The sequence below is a fragment of the Pocillopora verrucosa genome, chromosome 4 (genome assembly GCF_036669915.1).
Source record: "Pocillopora verrucosa isolate sample1 chromosome 4, ASM3666991v2, whole genome shotgun sequence".
Taxonomy (NCBI): domain Eukaryota; kingdom Metazoa; phylum Cnidaria; class Anthozoa; order Scleractinia; family Pocilloporidae; genus Pocillopora; species Pocillopora verrucosa.
This window is the reverse complement of record NC_089315.1, coordinates 20,149,924-20,176,196: the sequence shown is the minus strand read 5'-3', so window position 1 is coordinate 20,176,196 and position 26,273 is coordinate 20,149,924. Positions and strand designations below refer to the sequence as shown.

General features: G+C 36.7%; 2 protein-coding genes across 4 annotated transcripts; one reads left to right on the top strand and one right to left on the bottom strand.

Annotated features, from left to right (window-relative positions):
• Positions 1–1,392: 1,392 nt before the first annotated feature.
• LOC131773159 (uncharacterized) lies at positions 1,393–10,449 on the bottom strand. Of its 3 annotated transcripts, XM_059089143.2 has the most exons (3): positions 10,325–10,357; positions 7,577–7,643; positions 1,393–2,547 (listed from the first exon to the last, which is right to left on the bottom strand). In XM_059089143.2, the coding sequence occupies exon 3, from the start codon at positions 2,539–2,541 to the stop codon at positions 1,591–1,593; it is 951 nt and encodes a 316-aa protein (XP_058945126.2). In that variant the 5' UTR covers positions 2,542–2,547; positions 7,577–7,643; positions 10,325–10,357; the 3' UTR covers positions 1,393–1,590. The 3 variants fall into 3 exon arrangements, with proteins under 3 accessions (XP_058945126.2, XP_058945125.2, XP_058945124.2); XM_059089142.2 differs by lacking the exon at positions 7,577–7,643 and having other exon boundaries at positions 10,325–10,449; XM_059089141.2 differs by lacking the exons at positions 7,577–7,643; positions 10,325–10,357 and adding an exon at positions 5,720–5,846.
• Positions 10,450–13,344: 2,895 nt separating this feature from the next.
• Positions 13,345–25,919, top strand: LOC131773166 (T-complex protein 1 subunit gamma). The gene is made up of 17 exons (XM_059089157.2): positions 13,345–13,453; positions 13,543–13,604; positions 14,253–14,303; positions 16,641–16,703; positions 18,591–18,687; positions 20,827–21,028; positions 21,828–21,933; positions 22,440–22,522; positions 22,710–22,776; positions 23,065–23,099; positions 23,223–23,320; positions 23,588–23,768; positions 24,148–24,232; positions 24,316–24,417; positions 24,680–24,820; positions 25,033–25,164; positions 25,327–25,919. The coding sequence occupies exons 1-17, from the start codon at positions 13,426–13,428 to the stop codon at positions 25,435–25,437; spliced, it is 1,644 nt and encodes a 547-aa protein (XP_058945140.2). The 5' UTR covers positions 13,345–13,425; the 3' UTR covers positions 25,438–25,919.
• Positions 25,920–26,273: the final 354 nt, after the last annotated feature.

Here is a 26,273-nt window from a genome sequence, read left to right as displayed (position 1 = left end):
TGAACAAAAGGTCCTTTTCGACTCAATTTCTAGAACTAACCGCTCAAGGGGATTTTTTTTTACTTCCAGATGCGCGGAAGTCAAAATGTGTGTCTTCTTACCAGCGGTGTCTCCTTTCGATATTATTAAAAATACAAGCTTTAAAACGGTGCGGTGAGTACGCTTAGATGACTTTTTACGACCTTATCCAGTTAGCAGAGGGTCGGAAATTTCTGCCTTTGTCACTTTGCACGTCCTAGATTATTATCGAACGCCGTATTTTTCACCAAGATTTCTTTCTACCTCATCGATTCCATTCGTGGTGGCCCTCAGAATGTATAACTTAGTTTCATTTACTCTGTTTCATGATGAAAAAATGACGATAATTACGATGATAATAATCATCATCATTTCCATAAAAACAATTTGTCTTCTCTTAGTTATTGTAACGTTAACCACTGTCAATAATATCTACTTATTGACTGAGTGGGAGGGCCAGACGGGAAAATAGTTGGCTGAAGGTCAGCACGTACGAGCCGAGCACGGCGAGGTCCGTGCTTCATGAAAGAAAGCCAGGCTCGACCTAACACAGTCAATAAGCATTTTATCATATGACCTCTGACTAAATATTAAAAATTTCTAAAAGTTTGTCTTAACTTAAATAGGACACGATTGGCTGGCGTTCGCGGGAGAACCACAAAAAAGATTCTAGAAACTTTTCCTTTATTTTTTCGAGTCAGAACAAGAAAATCATAAGTCATCGAAAAACGTTACCTGTTTGCTCCTTTTCGTTCACTGCTGTCACTCATATACATAAATAACAGCAAACAATGTATCTTTTTGCCAACGAAGCCGTACAAGTGCACTGGGACCGGACGGCTTTTTCCGGACCGGCTCACGTCAACCCGTCCCGCCCTTCACACGTCAGTTTTCGCAATGGTTTTCTATGGGATTGCGCGAGCCGGGCCTGACAGGTCGTGATAAAACACTTTCATAGTATTGAAACACAACAAGGACCTTCGGCGGCTTCATCCATCCTTTACCCTTTTCTATTAAGATGGCTCACATGTCCTACGACAAAGGAACATAGTATACATCACAATACATATGTAGATTGTAAAGGGAGAAGATGAAAATTCTGGTCTAGAAGACATTCTCCTATAATTGGTAGAGGCCTTTGCGATTTATATTTGGAATAGATGACTTAATTTTTCCAAGGGTCATTGGACGGGCGGCTTATCAGTCTCCTGGTATAGTTGGAGCAGTAAGGAATCATTCTCGTATCGAAGCGCAATAAATAATATTGAAGTCTGCTGAAGAGGAACTGACACACACCCACCAATAGATAGACAGAAAAACACTAAGAAAGAGACAAACAGTCAAAGAAATACAGATGAAAACAATGGACGCCAGTTGGAGGGAGAACATTTTTTAATGAGGCATTCGTAAACACCTACAGAGGTACTCGGAAACTCCTTGAAAGTTATCAAATGGCATTACTTTTAACGGTTGCGTTCATACGATCAAAATGTCCAATTGGTTTCATTGCATCAATAATAACTTTACATTACTCATCATAATGTTCCTGTTGATCCTACTTCTCTTGATTTGTTAAACGTCCAGTTGATTCTTTGTACTCGCCGAGGTGGCAATTGTTCGCTTCTTACCGCACCACAAGCCAGGAGGACAGCGCTTTTCAAACGTTTTCAGCGACAATTCCCCTTCTTCTTCGTTGGACCCAATCAAATTATCTCCAGTAGTGGTACGCTTCTTCCCACACCACAAGCCAGGCGGACAACGCTTTTCGAGGGCGTTGATAAAGTCACCTTCATTCTCCATGGTTTTTGGTATACTTCGTTTCTTCCCGCACCATAATCCAGGAGGACAGCGCTTTTCAAAGGTCTCAATCGACGAGTCTTCAGCATGTTCCTCTAGTGGTGCAGTATTCACTGCTTCCTGATGGGACAACTCTCGCTTCTTCCCGCACCACAAGCCAGGTGGACATCGCTTTTCAAAGGTCCTAATCGACGAGTCTCCAGCATGTTCCTGTAGTGGTGCCGCATTCATTGCTTTCTGACTGGATAACTCTCGCTTCTTGCCGCACCATAATCCAGGAGGACAGCGCTTTTCAAAGGTCTCAATCGACGTGTCTTTAGCATGTTCTTGAAGTGGCGCAGCATTCATTGCTTTCTGACTGGATAACTCTCGCTTCTTCCCGCACCACAAGCCAGGTGGACAACGTTTCGCAAACTGGTCGGCGAGTTTGTTAGCGTCACCAAAATTTTTGGCTTTGTTTTGACTGCTATCTTTCACTTGTCGCTTCTTACCACACCATAATCCAGGTGGGCAACGTTTTTCAAAAACATGGGCGATAAGGTCGGATGGCTTTGATGCCTCCCTTGAGAACTTACGTTTTTTACCACACCACAGGCCAGGTGGACACCGCTTCTCGAATGCTTGCGCTACATTTGAGGAGGGTTCATTGTAGTCACTATTCGGGCTCTCCATGTAATAACACGGAGCATAAAGAATAAGAAGCAAAAGCCCAGTGTAGACTGTCATCTTGATCTGAAAAAAAATGATCGGTATAAATGTGTCTTTCATTCAGGGAAAATTTAACTAGAAATAGAAATGTGATAATGAGACAAATACTTAAGCATCTCTGCAAAAGCTGTGGGAGTTGCGCTTTAGCAATCTGACAATCTGCGCTGTCTTTCCACGGAGTTTAATGGTTTACACTGTTTGATATATATATCTCTATATATAATATTTTTGTCTCTGAAGAGGAGTGATTTTCGCAGCAATGAACGCTACTTAAGGTTACTTCCCACCTTCGCGGTTGTTCTTCGGGAAAAAATTCGTGTGTGTGCCAGTTTCACTAAAATCCTAGCAAATTATATATCAGAAGAAAGCTTAATAAGAAGAAAGGAGTTTTATAAGTCAAACTTTTTGAAGCAATTAAATCCATGGCTCGAAGGAGAAAAATCGTGATAGGTAAGTTACATTAACTGACTAGGTTCATGGAATACATACATCCTATATGTTGCCAGGGTATAGCACCCAATTTTGTACTGCGCCGACAGGTTGTGAACAGAGAAGATTGAGTTTAGTAGTTATTAACTCAGCCATACTTATAAAAGACACATCCTATTTTTCCCAACCGGAGCCATCAATATTGCTCCCTGTAATTCCACTACTTTTTTTCTAAAGAAAGAAAGTTGTACTTTGAAAGTTGTACTTTGTCTATTTTGAATTCTTTATATGAAGGAACCCTAATCATCAACATCTGAGATTACCCTTGCTGCTCTTTCCTGTAGCTTAAGAAAACGGCTTAGATTCTTCGTATGACAGCTAGTCCAGATTGTGCTAATATAATACAAAACACATCTTATCTTGGTGCTATAAAACAATATCCTTTGTATCATGGGAAGGCAAAATTGTACCTTTTTCAACATCTCAATTTGCTGAAGAGCTTTTTAGAAATGATCTGTTACAAAGTAAATTATATTCCCAATTTTCTTAGTAATTCGTTTTGTCGCGCAGAGGCCAAACCAAGACGCATCTAAAAAAACGAAAATTGCTCGATAAACAATTTTTATTCTTTTATTCCTCCATGAGTGCAAACAAAGCTACAATTTTTAAAAGCCTCCCGCAGATTTGTGTCTTCTGCCTCCGCGGAGGACACGGAGGTCACGAAAAGCAGGCTCCGTGGAGTCAAAGGGAAATATAGATATCGAAATTGTTTTATCTATAGCTACTGCAAAAATGCCTCATCGAAAAAAGTTTGGTCTAGATCGTTACCGAAGAATGTGTAAGCTTAGGGTTAGGGTTTAGGGTTAGGGAAACACATATCTATGATGTGGCGACATCGAGAAGATAATTTTTCTCAAGTCTATCCATACCATGAAAACATCAACCGTTTGTACGTTTTTCACTTTGATGGAGATGAAAGGAATATCGGTGATTTTTGCGTGTTTTACCCTAGAAGTAGGGTAAAAGAGTCTATTTGACGGACTCCTTGATCAAAGTATCGCACGAAAAAAAGAAACTGACCCTTTTATCCTGTATTTGTTCTCGGCTACTTTGCATTCCTGAGATATTTTTCCGAGAGAAAAAATAAATCATTGCTATACCAGCTCTCTCTTCTTTGCTTTGTATGAGTATCAAAGCATAAAGATTTATCATCTACCCTACCTTGTTCTCAACTTGGTTTTTCTGTGCACTAAGGGAATTATTTCTGGTCGCACACTCGCCTAGACGTTTTCTTCTTTCCTCTCAAGAGTTTATTTTTATTTTGCGTAGCTATGGCATGAACACAGATGTTTCAGACGGTAAAAGCAAGGGCAGATTGCTGACACTACATAAGCAAAGTATGAGCAACTCGCCAGGAAATTTCCCGGGGTTATTGTGCTCTAGTTTGACAGCTTGTTTTGAATTCAGAGAGAGCCACTTTATCAAAAGGATAAACAACGAATTACAAAGATGACATAAACATCTCCTATAACCAGGTGCCACTAGTGTGCTTTGGGAATATCGGTCGACGAAAGTGTTGGATCATGACGTTGCTTGCAAGACCAGTAAGAAAGAACTTTAATTGGCTGATTTTATTCATCGCCCATCGGGTTGCCTCGCTCCTGTTTCAATTCAGAATCAGGTTCTAACCATGTTAAAAATATCGAAGCCATTTTAAATAATTAATTTATCTTTTCGTTTTAGGTATTACAGAATGATTGGTGGTCATATTTCTCGACACTGAGTTTTGGGTCGTGGCAGCTTACTAAACAACCTACACTGCCGACAGGTCTACTCAGACCACGACAATCAAAGTACACAAAAACGAGCTCAGCCTGGTCGTTCATAATAGCATAGAACGCATACGTAAATGACAAAGCAGCTCTCAATAATTAGCTTAAAAAAACTAGTCATTTAGTAGATAAAGCACAACTTGCTTTATTTGGTCTGGATCGATTTCCTATTTTGGCGGCAATTTTTTTTCTTTGTTTCTTTTCAGATATTCAAGCAATTTTTTGCTGTTTTGTTTTCAACCCTTAAAACGGTTTTGATCCAAAAATGGCTAAATTGGTCTATCTACACATTGGTAGGTCCAAGAAAAAATATGATTAAAAATGAAATTAATATATCATTGTGTTCACAAGATCTTCTTCGTTTTGAAAATTCTAGCAAACTCTGAGTACAAGCTTATTACTCCTTGATCTTTGTCAATCTTGATAAGTTTGAAAATAAACTGAGTATGACACAGCTTTAGATTATCAGCCAGTTCTAACGATCACACATTAGCGCTGTTAGGCCTATCCCAGAAGAAAAGAACTATTAACGTTTTCTTTTTCCAATCCACCCTTGAAAAAGTTATAGTATCGTAATAACTTTCCATCCGTCCAGAGGTGAAATATGCTGGCTAAATCAAAATGCCGAATTTTCCCATGTACAAAGTGATTTCCTGTACATTTTCGTTACAAATGATACAAATGGCTCAAGTTGACATACCGCAACGAAACCTAACTCAATTTTTAAGAGGTAAAATCTAAGTTCTCAACCGGTTTCCCTCAGCTAAAAGTGTACTACACTGACGACATTGAACACATTTTAAGACAATCATTCCGTAGTTCAAAACAAAAGAAAATATTGTTTCAAATCAAAGACACAAAAATTGAAAAAAAAAATGGTTTAAACCATTTCTCAGAAAATGGCTAAAGTACTAAGTGGGTAATAAGAGTCTTACCAGCTCACTTATCAGCAGATTGAAAACGTCTTCCGCCGCTTCTGCAGACTAACATGGAATGAGGATTTTTCAATAAAACCAGTGTCTTTATACCCATCGCCGTTCGTCTTTTTTTAAGCCCTTCTTTTGGTATTATGCGCGAGTCCTCTGTTTTTACAATCAAAATTCAATGAAGTCTAATCCTCTGAACATCATAAACAAAGCACCAGTGACGTTAACTTTCATTTTTCTGAGAGAGTTGCTCTCGCTGCTACCACAATGGCTATGTAGGCGGTGCCGAGTTCCAGCTGGGTCTCCGTGGATTATTTTTTGACTGTTTTTTATAGCATGTTGATTGGGATTTTACGGTGCTTTGTAAAAATTCCCCTTGGGAAGGAAACGCATTTTTAATGAATATTTTTGTTTTAATTCCGAAATTTTGTTATTCTTGTTAAATCCGGAGTTCATTTCAAAGTAAATTGCACACAATCTTCGTTTATTTTGCAGTTAAGTTTCTTTGTCTACTTTGCTTTTTTTATCAACGCGACTCGGCTTACAGAGTCCAAACTCCAACGACATGAAGCTTAATTTTATCAAAAATAAATAGCATAATCTTAACAAATGATGGTCGATTTGTGGAATATAGAATATGGAACCTAAATTTTGAAAGGTTTCGGTTTCACAAATAAAATTTTTTTTCTCTTCATTTGGCGCATTTCCGTCTCAGAAACAAAGAAAAGAACCCGTTGTATTGTAGGCGATTTAAGCAATTGATCCCTGCAGGGCAATGTTTTCCATGTGCGGCGATTTGTAATTGAACGATCTTTTGAAGAGCTACCTGCTCCTACGTGCTACGAGAGATTGATAACAAACGCATCTGGATTATTCTCTAAACGAGCTAAATTCATCACTTTGGAAATATTTCACTCTCTTTACCCATGATGACCAATGAGGGAGAACAATTTTTACCGCGTTTTAACGGTTTGTAATCATCCTATAAAAATTGATGGTTAATGGCTCACCGTCAAGAATTGAATTTAGACCCTCTTTCAATGTATTATGACGGCTTTCGGAGCATTGACTGCGAAAGGCATTTTTGCAACTAACCCATGGAGTCTTATCTTTTACTGAGGATTGTTTTATGCCACAGACCACAGATGCCAATCGAAAGCTGGAAAGGAAACGTTTTGTCCACATCTCTTTGATATTCCTTGGCAGCTATAACAGAAAACTATTTCATGGTCAGCATAACAGAACACTTTTTTCAGTTTTCCCCTGCAGGCTTAAAATATTTTACTGCGTAGGATTTAATCGGCCTCAATCAACCGAATTGTCAGGCAAACTTATAACACAGTGGTCAACCGGATAAGTGGTGGACAAGTTCTATAAGAGGAATTATCCTGCATGCAGAATAAATATCACAGCCTGATTATTCATTAGGCGTCTCCTTCCTCACGAATTATTCACATGATACTTTCTCACAGCAGAATATCAGACTTAATTTTATCTTATTTCTTGGTTTCTTCACGAGGTTATCATAAACTACTTGAAACATCTTTCCTTGAATGTTTGTTATAATTGTGCTCGAGCACTCGTGGCTCGCTGGTTTTCCTATCATTAAATAGTCCTCAGAGTGAACGAAATTAGTTCATCGAGGAATTATTTTGTCACCATCACTGTATTAGATGTATGCTTTAACGAAAAAAGAATGGCAAAAAAAAGTGTGTTCTTCATTCAAATTTCAAAATTCTACTTAATATAGGCGCTAGGAAATATTGAATTCATAAAAACAGAGCCATCTGGTATGCTTGTTTAATCTAGCGTTATCTTGATCGAGTGATAAGTGATTTATGAACATTGCTAAAATAGAAATATTACCTGGCTTCGTCTCTTAGTCTAGACCTCGACAGCTTCTAGGAAAATTATCCATATTTGGCTTTGTCGCCTGGAGGGTGAGAACATCAACCACCGCTTAAATGGATCGCATATCTTTTTCTAATAATTAGTAGGTTAATTGCGCTATTTAATGTTTGAACAACTTAGGTCCGAATCAGTGTTTCTTTTCTTATGCCATGCCGCTTAATTTAACGATTTTGTGAAAGCTTTCGTTCATACTGATCCTTTTTTTGCAATTTGGTCCAAATAGTTTTAACATGTAAGAGACGGTTGTTGGGCTAAGCCCTCGGGTTTATAAGTGTGCCAACATTTGTCTGAGTTTTTTCACCTTTGCGCAGGGTGATAATGATAACTGATTATTAATGTAAATTGTGAATTTGAATCCAGACAGTTTGTACCGACATGCCTGTGCATGATTTCTCGCGAGAAATCTATCTAACCGACGATAAGCAGAAAAGTTCACTTCGCTGTGGTTTTTTTTTAGTTGCGATGCGAATGCAGCTTAATACACAAACCAGGCAATTACATCACTTCATGGCCATGGATTGACATGAGTCACTGAACAAGTTCTTCATTTGTGGCGGTTTGGATCTTAGATCAGCAGAGAAAGATCAGCGATCCGCTTAAAAAGGGGTAAAAATTACACATAGATATAGAATAAATCCAAACATAAAAAGCGTGTGACAATCAGTGGTCAAAAGTCTCCTACTATCCGAGCACAAAGGCCTTCGCGAATACTATTGACACGAAGGTCGCGGCGGTACGAATCGAAGCCATGCTTGATTTTTTTCCTATTTAATCTATTTCTGGTCACTTGATTTCAAAGGAATTCTGAAGAACAAAGTACTTCGAGTTTGACAACTGATAACTGAACGTTTCAAAATTGTGTTCGATAGACAAGACTTCAGGAACGAATTGTAATGAAAGTTGGACATAAGTCGCAACAGCTGTAGGTTGCTTTGAAATTTTGTAATGGGCTTTTGTCGATGCATCATAAATTTTAAGTGAAGAAAGGTTAAAATCTGTTTCCGAAAAAAAATCAGTTAAAAAAAATGGCGAACAAAAAAGCAACTTTCAAGTCAGTCTCCCTCGTCACTCTCGATAACGACTTCATCCTTTTTCACATGAATTTGGACAACTTTCAACTTACGTTGATATTTAGGAAGGTACTTTCACTAACGGAGATGAGTCTGGTGGTCAAATTTTGAGGCAATTAAGCGTTCAATTCTTTCATTGTTTAGTAAGTAACGACCATTTCTCGGAGAAGATAGCTCGCATCATTAATTGTTAACTTATTTGTATTTTCAACACTCTGTTAGGTTATAAAATCTTCAATGACCTTCCGACTTTCGCCGATGCCTGCTTTGCTTTCTAAATCAAGGATTTAAAAACATCGGGAAGGTAAATTCCCTCGATAAGTACGCGTCTTCTCCGTCCATTTACAAGTTAAAAAAAGGTAGCTGTCTTGCTAAGTGAGAGTATTAAGACATTTTTCTTCTGCATTCCTCTTTTTAAAATGAAGCTGAATTTTTCTGGCTTTCGAAAGTGACAAATGCACAACTTTTGTCCCAATCACTTCCGTGAAAAAAAAGTGCGTCAGGCTAATAAATGCTAAACTAGTCCCCTATTCAAGGAAATCCTTTTGAATTTTTTCTTTACTCCATATGTTCAATATATACACTTAGAGCGAAAGCAAATCTCCGTCAAGATCCAAACAGTTATCTCGATGGTTTCAACTCATAGAGAAAGTATTCTCCCAAATAATAAGAGCCGAAAAAAATATGTAAACTTTTCGTCATGAGATACTCTGGAATTGGCACATTTCTCCCATTTAGTTATTTTTTATTATTTACAGGGATGAGGAGTTTGACATAGATCACTGATTTTCAAAAAGTTTAAGACAGCTTAAGTTTGTCTTAATCGACTATGCGGGAACTGATAAGTCCAGGAATAGTTGCTGATCTACATTTTGTGGTAGTTAAGTTTGATCTGTGCCGGGAAGAATGAGAGTGGCTGCCATATTCGGGGTAATAGGACTCAGTCATTAAAATGGATAGACATTGTTAAAACTTCTAACAAAACGTCGATCGTGATATTGAGCAACAATTACTATAACAGATTCATTATTCGTAAACCGCCCTAAAGTCTTTATACAGATTTCTCCCAAAACTAAAACGACCTCTTCAATGCCATCAGTCATTATTTTAGCCAAAAGAGCAGAAAAACCAGTCAGCATTTATCTAGAGACAGGCGTAAAGTGTGGAGGGGGAAGGGAGAAGGAAATAGAGAGGAAACGCGCAAAGGCTAAAGACTAGCTTCCTTTACCATGAGAAAAAATTTCTGTTAAGTACATGTTTACTTAATCAGAAAGTTAAGTTGTTACAATTGCCCATTGCTACAGCATGTAGCAATACCCGATACCGGTTCAAAGAGTAGCAGGGGATGCACTGTCTCAAAGGAGTTCTACGTTTAGGGTTGAAGTGTGGTTGTGGGCAACTTATCAGTGTCACTAGGTTAACTTCCCTAATTTTAGTCACACATACCCACACTTATACTGTATTTTCTTTCCATTTCGTGAAAGACAAAGGGCACATTTCCTAAAGGTAATTGCATAGTAACGCAGTTTCCTGATTTAAGTGCGACAGGTTAGAGCTAAGACAACTGATCCAATTCTAGTACAATATTTCATGCAACTGTAAAGTAAGTGAGGAACTAGAAAGAACAACTTACCAAAACAGCGGCAGTTCTGATTGTGTGTATACTGTTGAACAGTCGCTCTTTTCAACTCTATTACTGAATAGGACGAGTAGCTCAGAGGCTTAACTCAATATTTATTGTGGGCGCTTTTGAAAAATTAACATTACTGCTTGTGGGCGAGGGAAGCTCTTTATGAGCAACTCAAATAAACCATCTCGGTTCTTGAAATGACAATTATTTTCGAGCGAGTTAGTAAACACGTCACCTTTCGCGATCATTTGGTGCTCGGTAAGATAATCAAATGCGACGATTTGTTGGTAAATTAGAGGTACCAATGTCCTGAATTACGCCCAAAGAAGAAAATCGCATTTCAAGAACTAAACGCAAGTTTCTATAAAATCAGCCGAAGATCTATTACCGGGTTTTTTTATTTTTCATTTCATATCGAACTGTTAGAGCATTATCATTTTAGGACGCCCTCGAAGGTTTCAAATATTTAGGAAGTATAGTCTGGCTCTGACGATACTTAATCATAATTTGGGTACACTTGACATAAATAGTCAGTAAATAAAATTCTATTTCCAATACCCTGCTGACATAAAGGTAAATCAGTACACTTCCGCCTGTTTCCATTCCTTATTAGTACAAAAACCTGCCTGCTGCTGTTAATTACTCACGAAGGTTGTAGACCGCGTTACTCTCTCTCCGATCTCTAATGATTTTTTTGTCATTTTATGCCAATAGAATACAATACTATACTTTTTTGTGACCAAGTTCTCTAAACGTCAAATCAAATCGAAAAAAAGCATAACTCGTAAGTGAAGTTAGAAAATTAGCATTACTATAGCATTGTCTTTTGATTGAAAGTGAAGGCTGGATTTTATCTTTGGCCTTTAAAAAAAAATTCAGTATACAAACAATCGTTGTAAATCAGTGTTATTAGTCATTAGAAAGAACTCACCAGATGCTTGTTATACAGAAATCATTGTCACAGCCCCCTTTTCTAAATACTTTTAATTAATTCGCTATTCCCAAATATACAGTGCCATTATTTTGCCTATCGGAAAGATGAGTTCTATTGCTTCTCTTATATTTCAAGAAATTTAACATTTACCAAAAAAGCAAACGGGCTTCAGATTAATTGACTTATTTCTATGGTGAGGATTAATAACCATCACAGAGCAAGTAGACTTGCCTCAAGGCTCATTCATGTTTTCTGTTTAAAAAGGATACAATGTCGAATTACACGTGTATGTGATACTAAAAAATAGTTAGATGGGGATGAACTTCCATAAAAAACGATAAATACTTTTTCGGCACTTTCGTATGAACCTATATCCTTTTTATCTATCTAAACAGTATATAAATAGTAACTTTATCCGATCCTTTCTGCTGACCATAATATTCTTGTGTGAATGATTAAAATTTACTCAGTACGAAAAAGTTAAACCACCCGGGTCTCTCCAGGTCAAACATAGTTTTTCGAACCTCATTTGTCTTCATTGAGTAAGTGAGTATCCCTTTAAGCTTACAGAGATAATGTACGTTTTGACAATCAAGGCCTAAGTAGCTACCTCTCTCAAGATTAAAAAAAATGCTCACCATCATGGATCTATTGAGAGAAAAAGTGAACTGTTTCAGCTCGTTCGATGTACGCCTGTTTCGTTCAGCTATTCACGACGTATCTTAAGTGACACACTATAGTAAACGTAATTTAAAAAACCATTCTCATGTTGCAAGTGTTAATTTATATTTAAAGGTCCTTTTATGCGTTTCCATAGCGACTATTCGTTGTAAAGAATACTGCCTTTTTATGTTACTAAGTCTGAACACCTAAAAAGAAAGAAAACTTTTTTGAACTCAGAAAACAAAAGAAAATTAAAAGTTCACTATCGTCGCTAATTCATGAAAAGCAGGCGAGTTCAAACGTTGCTTAGCATTGTTTACTTATCATCTAAATAGCATTGTCCTCTGTTTCTAACGAGAATTGATTTAAGCAATTGAATGTTGCGAATAAGATATTTTTTTCATCCTTATGGGATATTCTATTATTCTTATTCTTATGGGATATTCTATTATTCTTATTCAGTGTTCTTGTCTAAAATGACCACTCCATTCATTAACGTGAACCTAACCTGCTGATGGTTAAATTATATTTCCCTTTGCCATGATTCATACTTCAATTTGCTTGACTGAAAACTTTTTTCATTACGGAGGGTGTACAACATTGATCGGTGGGAAGTTAATTATTCGAGATCTGAACGTCTGTTTAGGCAAAATAACAAGTTTTTTTACAGTGCTGATAACTGTATACATACCTGGAAATCGTGAGAGAAGTCTATGCTATTAACCACCTATTAACCAATGGCGAATTATCTATCATGAATTACCAAACCGCGTGGGTTACCTGTATTAAACTGCCTAAATGAGCGATCGGTGCTTTTGAGGCGCTATAATTCCTTTTACAGTGCATTGATATGAAAGAGGACAAGTTTGATATTTTCATACCAAGCGAACTATCAATGTTATTAAGAAGTTTCTTACATGGCATCTGTTTAAGCACAGATGATTCAACAATCTCTAACTGGAAGCCGTCTCTTCATTATCTTTCTTTCTTTTTGATGCGTTTTGTATTCTTTTTTCTTATAATTTTTCAATTTACAAACGCATGTGAAAAACTGGATTGTAATCTGATGTTTTCCATCTTAAACTTCGATGGAAGGTTGAATGAAATGCAGTTTTCATTCTCAATCAGTTTTTACTTGAATAGGATAAGGGAGATTCGTTTTCTTTGGACATTACCATGAAGCCACATTCGTTTTCCAAAGGTTAGCGTTGTCAGCGTGTTATGTACTAAAGTCAACAATGTACATTGGCACCTACTGGACCTTTAGATTGAGTTATCTCATTAACGACCATACTTCCTGAGAAACCCATTTCGCTTTCATCCGCGAAGGACTGGTACTTGAAAGCCCAAATTGTATCGACATTTTCAATTGGTCTTCATGAGAAATCGTTTAGGAAATATATCAATAATTATGATTGGATAATACGTGACAGTTGGGTAACACGTGCGTTCGCCATTTTGAATTTTGCGATAGGTTTCAGTAAATTCTGCCCTTAGAGGTTTGAAAATGTCTTCTACACCACTTATTGTCCTTAGTACGTATGAATATTTTCTTTCCTCTTAGCCCTTAAATATCGCACACCAGTTATATAAGGTTGGATGCATTTTTTATTCTCTTCTCCAGATCAGAACACAAGACGGGAGTCTGGTCGTAAAGTTCAACTTGGAAATGTAGAAGCTGCCAAGGTAGGGCAGCTCAAACTTTGTTATTTAAATACTCAGGTTTCGTAACATCAACTTTGCTTGATACGAGGCATCTGTGTCGTGTTTGTCTGTCCATTAAGCTAAAACTACTACCGAAGGTTATTAGTAGACGATGTGCGGTAATCGTGTCAGTTAAGGTGCTGTTCCGAACTTCCCAGGTAAGAAAAACTTCTTGGGGGCGGAAAAGTATGCAGGCAACAGAGTTCATGTCCACAGTTACATCCATCTTCTGCATGGAACGATCACAACTGAAACACCTCTTCTAGATCCCTAAGATTGAGATCACTTAGGCCGATACGATCGTGTAATTTAAGTTATTATTGACCATAAAACGCTAGACTTGTGGGTGAATGCTCTAGGATAAGATCGACTTCAGCTTGTTAGGTAGAGAATTCTGCATAGTTTGAATTTGAGTTCACTGCCAAGCATGGACCATTCATTATTTATGCCAATGGGCTGGACTTGTGAGAATAAGGAGTAAGTGGGTTATCATGAAATATGGAGGCTCATTGTGTAAGCCCACACCCATTGTTATCTCGTAGACCCATCACCAATACCTTGAATCCTTTTCCTGATTGCTTCTAGTATCAGATATGCTCCTTTCCCATTTAACAACTTTTTTTCTCATAGACTATAGCAGACATCATTCGAACATGTTTGGGACCCAAGGCAATGTTAAAGGTATATCAAATGACACAAATTATTTTTCAGTATTTCTTTCTAATAGAGCTTCAGATATTGCTTGGTATTACTTCTTGTTGAGGATGTTGTTACACATGTATCGCAATATTTGGCTAACTGCATAGCTTAAAACATAGACAGAGAGCTGAGTTATTAATGATGGTAATATGAGTGAGTGGAGTCCAATTCTGTCTGTAATCATATGAGTGATTAACAAAATCAGAAGGCTGCGAAGCAGGAGTCCAATTTGTTAATCACAAGTATGATTAAAAACAGAATTGGACTACAGAAAGTCCTGTTACCAATTAATCAAAACAATAACCAAATTTGAGAAATGATCAGGAGCCTGTTATAAGTTTTCTTTAAAAAACAACTGCTCAGCAAAATGTGCAACAACAGCACACACTTATGACCCATATTGTCCACTTACACAAGTGTAATGTGTCAACTTTTCTTATTACTCGGTCCAATTACAAGTATGAGGTGTCCATTGTCCTATAAGTGGTCAAATTAGGTTGCTGACTACCAGTCACATTCAAGAACATTGTTATATTTTTTGATTATTAATATTGTTTTATGATTGTTATTATAATTACAATGTATCTACAAGAGTATTTCACAAATTCAATTGACATTAGTTAACTTAAAAGCAGCTCAAAGACTAGGGGACTACTACTGTGTGCTTGTCACATCTGTTAACAGCCATGTCCAAAAATACCTTTAGACAAATTGTATCTGTATTCATTGCCATACCTTTAATTTGCTTGTGTGCCATTGTGTTCCACAACCAAAGAGGTGATAATGTAAAAGTGCCAGTCTACAGGCATAAAATTTACAAAACAGTTATTGATTAAAAATGGTAATAGGAGTGAGTGGAATTCAGTTCGAGCAAAGCGAGAGTACAATTTTACAGACAGAATCTGATGACACAAAAATCCTGTTACCAATTAATCAAAACTATTACAAAATTTTTATTTTAAAATAAAACCAGACTTCGGATATACATATTCATAAATTTAAAAAACAAAAGTTAACTCAGCAAAACTCAAGACAACAGTGTGTGCACATGATGTGTCCTGTCCACTAATGCTCCCTCCTCTGTAAACAAACTTTGATATAATATAGATAATCAAGGTATTGTATTTGGAACCTTGCATGGTTCACAAATTCAGTGAACAAAACCTTAATACCTTTTGATCTTGGTTTGTTCTTTTTAAACTGATTCATAACAAAAAGTCATTTGCAATGAACTTCAGAATTGTTTGTTCAAAAAGTGTTAATAACAACCTTTCTGCTGCTTTTCTGCCACTGCTGCAATAAGATCATGAACAGCATTTATGAAAAATGTTGTATTATGAAAGATGTTCTCTTTGCAAATGACCATTGCTGACCAGTCAACTGGTTTATCTCTTGTCTGTGGCAGCAAGACACCATCTTGATGTTAATTGTCTTCTGTAGCATCACAGCAAGAACTGAAAAAAATTTATCTTCAATTTTACTTGGCTTATAATTTGCTGATTCATAACACACAATGTTCTCTCTTTAAAGACAAGATTTTCTTTTAAGTTTCAATGATGGCCAACCATACCTGCTTGTTTTGGTTTTTCTGTTAGGAAAATCTTTGTTTTTTATGATGCATCTGGTACATGTAGATACTGTTGTGACTTTTGTACATGTAGCTTCATGGCTAGAGCTGAGAAAACCATTTCTCTGGTTGTATTTTAAAAAAACAGACCCCTAATTCAAAGTTTCTGTGATGAGCTTATCAGATTTTGGTGAGCAAACCTTGACAAAAAATTTGTTGGCAATCAAACTGTGTAAAGTTACTCATGTAACAGGACCACAATGACGAACAAGTAAACATAACCACAAGAACCTTGAGATGATCAACAGACATCAAGTGCATCTTAACTACCAGTTTTTACTGCAAATATAATGCTAATTGAAATAAACAATGACCATTCCACAATAGAGAAGAGATTCTGCTAGCTCGTACATACTACACTAATTAAGCAGACACATCCAATAGCAGATACGTATGCTAGTCTGTCAATACTAGTCTGTATCTGGTCTTAGACTTGTTCTATGTAAGTTTAACAGGCATGTTTTGGTCTTGTTACCTTTGAACTGCACTGTATGGTTACATAATTTGTGAAATCATGCATGTTACTGTAAAGGAACTAATGAAATGAAAGGATAAAAGTTGAATATGAATTATTAATACTTACCAACTGCAGAATTTGTGCTTTACACTCAAATTTGCTTGAAGTTGCAGTTTAACTTTGGCTTTTCAAAGGATATGCATAAACTTATCTAAGAGTTTGTTTTGACAATTAGATGTTGATGGATCCCATGGGTGGAATTGTCATGACAAATGATGGAAATGCAATTCTTCGTGAGGTAAGAACCACATCATAGTAGATTATCTGCCTTTTTAAATATGACCTGGTACAGTATGTTGGCATCATAATATCCATGATCTTCTCTTGACAAATGTCTCAACTTTATTTTTTTTCCTTCTGGTTATTTTTCAAACTCAATTGATTCAGTCCTTCCAGTTCTAGTATACACTGATAATAAATTTGAAACTTCTTTACACTAAATTAATAACCAAAGTGTGGGAAAGGCTATCATATGATGGGAAAAGATTGGGTATCCAGTCAAGTCGCCGACAGTTCAACTTGCCAATGCCAACTCACCAACGTATAAAATCGAGTAGAAATGTCGGCAAGTTGGTCTTCAATCCAGTATTGAACTTATCAGTAGTTAAACATATAGAAAAGTAAAAGATCTTTAGGAAAAATTAATTTTTTTCTTCCAACAAAGTTTATAAGGATCTCATGGTGAATAAGCGAGGTAAATATCGCTTATGACTAAGAAAGACAAGATCTTTGGTAAAAAACAAGTCTTTTTATTTCCAACAAAGTTTATAAGGATGTCAAGTCAAATAAGGCAAGGTGAACATTGCCAATGACCAAAAAAGCTTTAAACGCGAACGAGTTATTGTGTGACAGCCACTGTCATTCTAGATTCACTGTCATTCTAGATTCATGCTTTGGTAGCTCACTTTTGAAGGAGTTTACATTTGGTCCGTCTTAATACCGGGCTATGCCAGTGAATGGCAAACATTTTCTGAACGCTTTTACAATACAAATACGATTAGTATCCAACCAGAAGCTGACCAGAATCCAAGGAAAGGCTAATTGGCGATTGCAGAGTAAGGTGTTTGGATCTTGAGAGAAATATGAGAATGGTAAAAAAACAGCAGCTCAATTATTGAAATCAATGTCGAGATTAAACGGACCTCCAAGAGCAGAAAAATAGCATGATGTACATATCAAAATTTATCATAAGTCAAACGTTCTCGATCATGGATAAATCATTATTTAAAGTTAAAAAAACATGTGGTTCTGTGTGGTTGCTATGGTTGACACACAAGAACTTGTTTGCGTCTGAAGCTTTAATAGTCATTGGTGATGTTCACCTTTCTTTATTTGCCTTGACATCCTTACAAACTTTGTTGGAAATAAAAAGAATTGTTTTTTACCAAAGATCTTGTCTACAAAGCCAAGTCTGACCGATTGACTTGATGAGTCTTTACAGTGTTGTTGTCACACAATAATATCTCGTTCGCATCTAAAACTTTTTTGGTTATTGGCGATTTTCACCTTGCTTTATTCGCCTTGAGATCTTTATAAACTTTGTTGGAAATAAAAATAATTGTTTTTTTTACTGAATATCTTGTCCAGAAAGCCAAGTTTCTTAAAAAAAATCTGATCAATTGACATGATGAGAGCTTTACAATGATTTGAGATTTACAGTGTCGTTGTCACACAATAATATCTCATTCACATCTGAAGCTTTCTTAGTCATTGGTGATGTTTACCTGGCTTTATTTGCCATGAGATCCTTATAAACTTTGTTGGAAGAAAAAAATTGGGTTTTTCCCAAAGATCTTTTACTTTTCTATGTGTTTAACTTCTAATAAGTTGTACTGGATTGAAGACCGACTCACCGACGTTTCTACTCAATTCTATAGGTCGGCGAGTTGAACTGTTGGCAACTCGACTGTAATTCAAAGATTGTACCATTTCTTATCATAGGTTACACGGCTTTCAAGATGCAAACAAGTGCACATGCCTTTTAAAACAGAGCTTTTCATGTTTACAAGCATTTTAAATGTACATTTCACTAAAAAGAAAAGCTTAGCATTGTAAGTGAACAATGTGAAATGCTTCATAGCCAGTTAACCATATTACCAGTTAACCAATTTGATCTACTCTCAAGATTCAAGTACAGCACCCAGCTGCCAAGTCAATGATTGAGATTAGTAGAACTCAAGATGAAGAAGTTGGTGATGGTACCACATCTGTCATTATTTTGGGTATGTTCCTCTCCATTTTTTTTCTGCAACTTATTTTATATTTTTCCTGTTTTATTATTACTAGTATGAAGCAGAAACTCACTCGTTGGATCCTTCAATTACTCTGGTCCCTTGAGTTTGGCATTATGCAATTTTAACTTGTGTGAAATGCTAAGTTTTTATAATAAATGAAATTGAACCCATCAGGTTTTATTGTTTCAAGTATTTGTATCCAAAGGCATATCTTCAGTTTGTAACATAGCGTCAGTAAACCCATATTAAAGAAAAAAGAAAAAATGAAAGATAAGAAAGACAGAAGGAAAAGGACATTTGAGTGTATAAGACAATGCATGAGGTCAAGTATGACCTCTGTTTTCCTGGATAGTTAACAACTATTCATTTCACTGTTGGAGGAAAGTGGTCATAAAGTGGCAAGGTAAATATCCACCTCTAGACACCAGCATTGAGGTGAATAGTTGTTTCAGTATGTACTAAAACAGTTAAATTATATCGTTCAAAAATATGATTGTAACTCATTTATTTCAGTAACTATTACGATATTTTTAGGTACAAATTCTGCACAAGTTGCCCAGAGATGATTAGGAAAGGCTGTTCAGAGTTTAAGTAGCCAATCAGAGTGTACCTTCAATATTATACACTGTTTTAGTGTATACCAGTAAAGCATATTATTCTTCCTTCGAAAAAAGTTACCATGCTTTTTCCAACCATGCATTTATAAGTTTTTGTAACGTTTACAAGTTTGTAGAGTTTTTTATCTTCACTTTTTGACTTAAAAAACTCAAGGGATGTCAATGTATAGAATCCAATTTTTGAAATGTTATATATATTTTTTTTTTATCATTTCATTTCCATATATATTTCTTTTCTTTTGACCCACTCCATCACTGGGTATCCAGTCAACTCGCCAGCGGTTCAACTCGCCAATGCCAACTCGTCAACGTATAAAATCGAGTAGAGACGTTGGCGAGTTGGTCCTCAATCCAATACAACTTATTAGAAGTTAAACATACAGAAAAGTAAACAGACAAGACAAGATCTTTAGTAAAAAGCAATTCTTTTTATTTGCAACAAAGTTTATAAGGACCTCAAGAAAGAGTCTAGAAAGCCAAGTTTTCTTTAAAAAATCTAAGCGATTGACATGACGAGTCTTTATGGTGTTGTTGTCACACAATAACTCGTTCGCATCTGAAGCAGATATAGTCATTGACGATGTACACCTTTATTCACCTCAACTTTGTTGCAAATGAAAATAATTGCTTTTTAATAAAGATCTCATCTAGAAAGCCAAGTTTTCTTTAAAAAATCTGACTGATTGACATGATGAGTCTTTACGGTGTTGTTGTCACACAATAACTTGTTCGTGTCTGAAGCTGATATAGTAATTGGCGATGTTTATCTTGCTTTGTTCGCCTTGAGATCCTTATAAACTTTGTTGCAAATAAAAAGAATTGCTTTTTACTAAAGATATTGTCTAAAAAGCCAAGTTTTCTGTAATAAATAAGACCAATTGACATGATGAGTCTTTCCGGTGTTGTTGTCACACAATAACTCATTCGCATCTGAAGCTGATATAGTAATTGGCGATGTTTATCTTGTTTTATTTGCCTTGAGATCTTTATAAACTTTGTTACAAATTAAAAATAATTTTTTTTTAATAAAGATCTTGACTAGAAAGCCAAGTTTTCTTTAAAAAATCTGACCAATTGACATGATGACTCTTTATGATGTTGTTGTCACACATAACTCATTCCTGTCTGAAGCTGTTATAGTCATTGGTGATGTTTACCTTCTTTGTTCACCATGAGGTTCTTCTAAACTTTGTTGGAAGAAAACTTTTTTCTTTTACTTAAGACCTTTTACTTTTCTATATGTTTAACTTCTAATAAGTTATACTGGATTGAAGACCAACTCGCCGACGTTTCTACTTGATTCTATACGTCAGCGAGTTGGTGTTGGCGAGTTGACCGTAATTCCATCACTGTGATGGCCCATACATTTTTTAAATGATCCTTAACTTTTAAAAGGTAAGGCCATATTTCTGTTCTCCTTCCCAATATCTGATGTAGTCAGTCTAAAGAGTCTTAATATTAGCACAATCCCATCATTAGTGTAATTAGTGTCGTGGTGGTGACGTTTCAGCTGGCGAAATGATGTCAGTCGCTCAGCAGTTTCTTGAGGATCAGATGCATCCCACAGTAATTATTGGAGCTTACAGGCAAGCCATGGATGACATGCTCGAGATTTTGAAAGATCAAATCAGCGTTCCAGTTGATGTTGGAAATAGGGAGGAAATGTTGAAGATTGTAAGAAGCTCTGTGGGAACAAAATTTGTCCATCATTGGTTAGTTTCCATTTTGTGACTGCAGTTTTAATATATGTCCCTAAATATAATGCTACTACAGATCAAGCAGTTATAGAAGTCATTGTATGTATGTAATCCCCACTTTTTGCAGTAGTTCAATATTTTTATACTGACATTTAATCACTAAAGTAGCAGTAAGGAGTTACTTGAGGGTCTTAAGAAGCCTGATGGCCAGTTGCTGTCAAAGCTTATCCTAGTCACTTTAGCATGAGGTTGGGACTGCATATGGACACCACAGCTTACCCCCTTCTCTTTCCCTGCAACATTTTGTCAAGTTTCCTAGATCTTTCAATTTCAGCATATTAATCACTTGCCCTTAGTCTCTTACCTGTAGGTGTGTGGAAACCAGCTACATTGTATGTTGTCATTGTACACCTGTGGTAACACCTTAAATTTTGCATTTGACAATTTCTGTAAACTTTAAGGGCCCCATGAGGAGTGACAATAAGATTTCCAAAACAAATTATTGCTTAAACCACTGATGCCAAATTTGGGAAAAAATGCATATATGCTTCTCTTTGGTTATGCAGATGAAAACCCCAGCTTAGTCCTAAACAGTACAGAAGAATTTGGACACTTTTAAGTTACATGTATATGCATCTGTCGCAACACAAAATAGGGAAAAGCATGTGCAACATATACACGCCTTCCTCATAAACCTGGAGACAATTTCCATATGGTTTCAGGCAGTACTGTAGTATGCATGAAAGAATGATTGTGTTACACACTGTACATGTTGCATTTTGTGATAGCTTAACTTTGTTCACATTCTTTGTAGGGGAGATTTGGCTTGTAACATAGCTTTAGATGCAGTACGAACTATTGCAAGAGATCAAGGAGACACAAAAGAGATAGACATAAAAAATTATGCCAAAGTGGAAAAGGTACACAATACATTAATGCAGGTTGGGTTTCAGGATTTTCACTGTGAAGTAGAGAGGCTGGCAAATACTTTGAAGTACTGAGAATAAAACATATTCACCACATCTCAGTGAAAAAGAAATCAGGCTCTTAACATTTAGGTGGAGAATTCTGTGCTCAATAAACACTCTGAAACTCTTTCATTTTTGCATAAGTACATGTATTTATTTATTCAGGATATACCCATGGTTTAATTTTAGTGTAAATATCCTCTAACAAGTCATATTGGAGCCAGTACATCACATTTTGTTCGTGGTTAATTAAGTTGTGTGAAAAAGTAAGGAACTGAATAGTAAAGATGGAAGTAAAAAATTGTAATGGTTTGCCCAAACTCTTGTGCCTAATGTAAAGTCATCGAAAAAAGTCAAGGACTGAATATAGTTGTTGTGATCCACAACTAACTTGGCCAAGACCTTTAATTATCTCAGCAGTAGATGACAAACATATTTTATACAATTTTTCACTGTAGATCCCTGGAGGTGAACTTGAAGATTCATGTGTTTTATCTGGGGTCATGGTTAACAAAGATGTTACTCATCCAAGAATGAAAAGGTGAAGACCTCTTCTTTGACACAATTTGTGTGTTGCATTCAAAAGATAATCTTAACATCTGTCTGTTAATTGATTGGACATCTTCACATGGATGTCCTGACTGTCTCTTATTGACTTTTTTCTGGGTGTTAGGAAGTGTTTAAAATTTTGGTTGTAATCTGGTCTGTTATGTTATTCTCACTTTCAGGAGAATAGAAAATCCTAGGATAGTTCTTTTGGATTGTTCTCTGGAGTACAAGAAAGGGGAGAGTCAAGTATGGTCACCTTCCTGATTTAATACACACATAGCTATCTTATGAAGAATGCCTTATAGATCTGGCTTGATTGTGATATACTGCAGCAGGAAATTGCATACTCTTTTTGTTTTAGTACAGTTCAGTTCCATATTACATCCAGAGAAGTTGAGAAGGATGCATAAACTTTTTTTGAACCAATTTCAGTTCTTGTATTAGAAGTAAGATATTAAGCTTCTCTGTTGCTGTTAAGAAGAGTATATTGAATTAAATTCTGATTTTGTCACATGAATTCATTTTCTTATGCAGACTAGCTTAGAAATATCCAAAGAAGCAGACTTCAAGTAAGTTGATTCCTTTTTATTTCACATTCACACAACACACTGTCTTGCACCTAATAAATTTTCTCATTAATATCAAAATGTCCATAAAAAATTGCATAATTTCCTGCAAAAATTTTTTTTCAGTCGTATTCTTCAGCTAGAAGAGGAGTATATCCAAAAAGTTTGTAGTGATGTTATAGCCTTAAAACCTGATGTTGTCTTCACAGAAAAAGGAGTATCAGGTGAGATGCAAAACCCACTCTAAAAACTAAATGGAATTGAAAGGATCTCTCTGTTGACTTCTGTGTCTTGATGAAAAAGTCTTGTTAAGTAGTTAGGATCTGCATTCCTCATGTACATGTATACTATGATAAATGAGTGAGCATAATGAAGGCCTTAAATCTTATGGTTCCGTACTTGGCCAAGTTTTGTTAAAGAAACCATTGTTTACGTTCTCCATGTGCTTGGCACAAAAGACAATTTTTATCACTTGCCCTGTTATTGTTTAGATCTTGCCCAGCATTTCCTTGTGAAGAACGGAATAACAGCAATACGCCGTATAAGGAAAACAGACAACAATCGTATTGCCCGCGCATGCGGTGCAACCATTGTGAACAGAACAGAAGAACTGAAAGAAGAAGATATAGGCACTGGGGCTGGATTGTTTGAAATTAAGAAGTTCGGGGATGAGTAAGTTTTGACTTAGAATTCAGATTTACTGTATTTAACAGACATTGCACCTGGAACCATGAATATTAGAACTGTAAAATATGTCAGAAAATACGATGAACAGCTGAAAGACTTACTTGTGTCAAACATTAGTATTTAGTACGTAGTATGTACTAAGTTGTACAGTTTGGATAAAAATGGGGTTTGTCGCTCTCTAAGTTCTTTAGAGCATTCTATTTAGTAATTAGTCATCCATATTTACATTAGAAAATGTCGTGCATGTTGAAATAAGTTCTAGTCAAGTAGTGCTGAGGGCCAACACAACCTGGTGTTTATCGACTTTCGAGAACACTACAATGAACAAGTAAGATATCTTAGCACAACTTATTTTTGATGGCAGGTACTTTTGTTTCGTAACTGAATGCGAGAATCCCAAGGCTTGCACAATCTTGCTAAGAGGAGCCAGTAAAGACATCTTAAATGAGGTACAATCAGCGCAGCTTTGATCTAAATTGGTTTCGCAGCAGTACTTACAGTGAACTAATGGTGATTAACATGATGTGTTTAGGTTGAACGTAACCTTCATGATGCCATGAATGTAGCGCGGAATGTCATGTTGGATCCCAGACTGGTGCCAGGTGGGGGAGCTGCCGAGATGGCTCTTGCCCATGTAAGTACATCCACAGAATACATCTGTGGCATGGACATTTATTCACTTCCCATACTTATATCATGCCATGCTAACCAGTGCACCTATGTGTGCTCCACTACACTCCATACCACATTTGAATTTCCCAGCAGAAATGTTGTTCATCTCGAAGTAAAATTTTATACCACACGATTTGTGTCTACTTTCACAGCTTGAGGGCACACATATACCGATATTACTGTAGCAAGAAACCTAAGTTGAATACTCTTTATTTATGCTACAGGTGTTAACAGAGAAAGCTAAGTCAGTGGCAGGTGTTCAACAGTGGCCTTACAAAGCAGTTGCCAAAGCTCTGGAAGTGATTCCACGTACTTTGATCCAGAACTGTGGAGCTAACACTATCAGAACTCTCACAGCACTCAGGGTATGCTTCGTAGAATATTAGTAATGACTTACAACGCTTGTGACAAGATGGAAAAACTTCTTTCTTATTTCATTACCGAGCTTTAAATTTTATATCCTTCTTGCTCTAGCCGCATGTATGCGGGACGCGTCATACGTACCTGATAATGGCTTCACCAAGATACAAGAGCTCCTTGGGAAACAAATTGAATGGAATTTAATTTAATTTTACAGGCAAAGCACGCAGTAGATAGTAACACAACCTGGGGTGTTAATGGCGAGACTGGTGAAATCACGGACATGAATACTCTTGGCGTATGGGACACTTATTCTGTTAAAGCCCAAACTTTCAAGACTGCCATTGAGGTATTTGATGCTGAGTTCATTTTAAGATTTTCACCCATAGCCTAGTCGTAAACAGACGAAAGAGAACCATTTGGTATCTTCTTGACTTAATTTAGATTAAAAACATGGATAATCCGAGATATTTAGAATGAAACTGAGACTCGTTTGATCTCGTTTGTGTAGACGGCCATGCTTTTGCTGCGGATTGATGACATTGTGTCGGGAACTAAGAAAGCCAGTGGAAAGGAAGGTTCACAGTCAGGAGCTGCTCCTACCACAACGCCAGAAGATTGAGACGAATAACTGTGACGAATTGCGAAACCAAACCAGCAGAGAGCCATTGTCTTTGCCAATAAACCGACAGCTAGGGCGTGGTTTGCTCAAGCGCTTTCGTGATAACAAAATTAGTTTCATAATGCCGAAGAGTTCTTTCAACCACAACGACTCAACATCTGAGTCTTTAAGTTAGTAAAGTACCCTGAAACCAAGATTCACAGCAGTCAATATAAAGATTCTGTGTCTTCATGCTGTCTCTTAACGTAATTTGTTTGCAGCTTGAAGATAACGGTGGACATGGACCTTCCCTTTCATTTCAAATGCATCTTTAAAAAGAAATGAGGAAAAGGGCTACCATTTTTTCTGGTTTCTTATTCAATTATTCAAATCTCTAAAGCGCTCCCTTAAGTGCTCACATTCTCTCTCGGGTGTTCAGTGAAGATTGAAGTCGGTATTGTGTTGAAATCGGTAAAATATAATAAACCAACCATGAAAAATGACTTTAGCAGTGAGATCTCTTTTTATAGTTTGCCGCTACCCTGTGCAGCCCATGAAGCAGTGAGAGACCTCTGGGTCAGCCGTGTTCAAGTTCTCAACTCAGTTGTTAACATTAAATTACCTGCTATACTCTCCCACTGACGCAGCACCACAGTTTCTTTAGAAACTTACCCCTTTACTCATTACTCAGTTATTAGACCTACAGACGTATAGGATCGAAGAATTTTCAACCATGAACAAAACCTGTTCAAACAAATTGTTTTATGGCAACTGAGAACTTCACTTTTCAGAATGTTGCCACCTAACATGACAAAAGCGAACAGCACTTACCGCACTCCCTTGTACCACCCGGAATC

What these genes read in the sequence shown, in the direction of transcription:
- LOC131773159 (XM_059089142.2), bottom strand. Translation starts at nt 2,541, where the DNA reads ATGACAGTCTACACTGGGCTTTTGCTTCTTATTCTTTATGCTCCGTGT.
- LOC131773166 (XM_059089157.2), top strand. Translation starts at nt 13,426, where the DNA reads ATGTCTTCTACACCACTTATTGTCCTTA. An exon ending in ATTATGCCAAAGTGGAAAAG is followed by an intron (nt 21,934 to 22,439) that starts GTACACAATACA and finishes TTTTCACTGTAG; the next exon opens with ATCCCTGGAGGTGAACTTGA. An exon ending in CACAGAAAAAGGAGTATCAG is followed by an intron (nt 23,321 to 23,587) that starts GTGAGATGCAAA and finishes GTTATTGTTTAG; the next exon opens with ATCTTGCCCAGCATTTCCTT.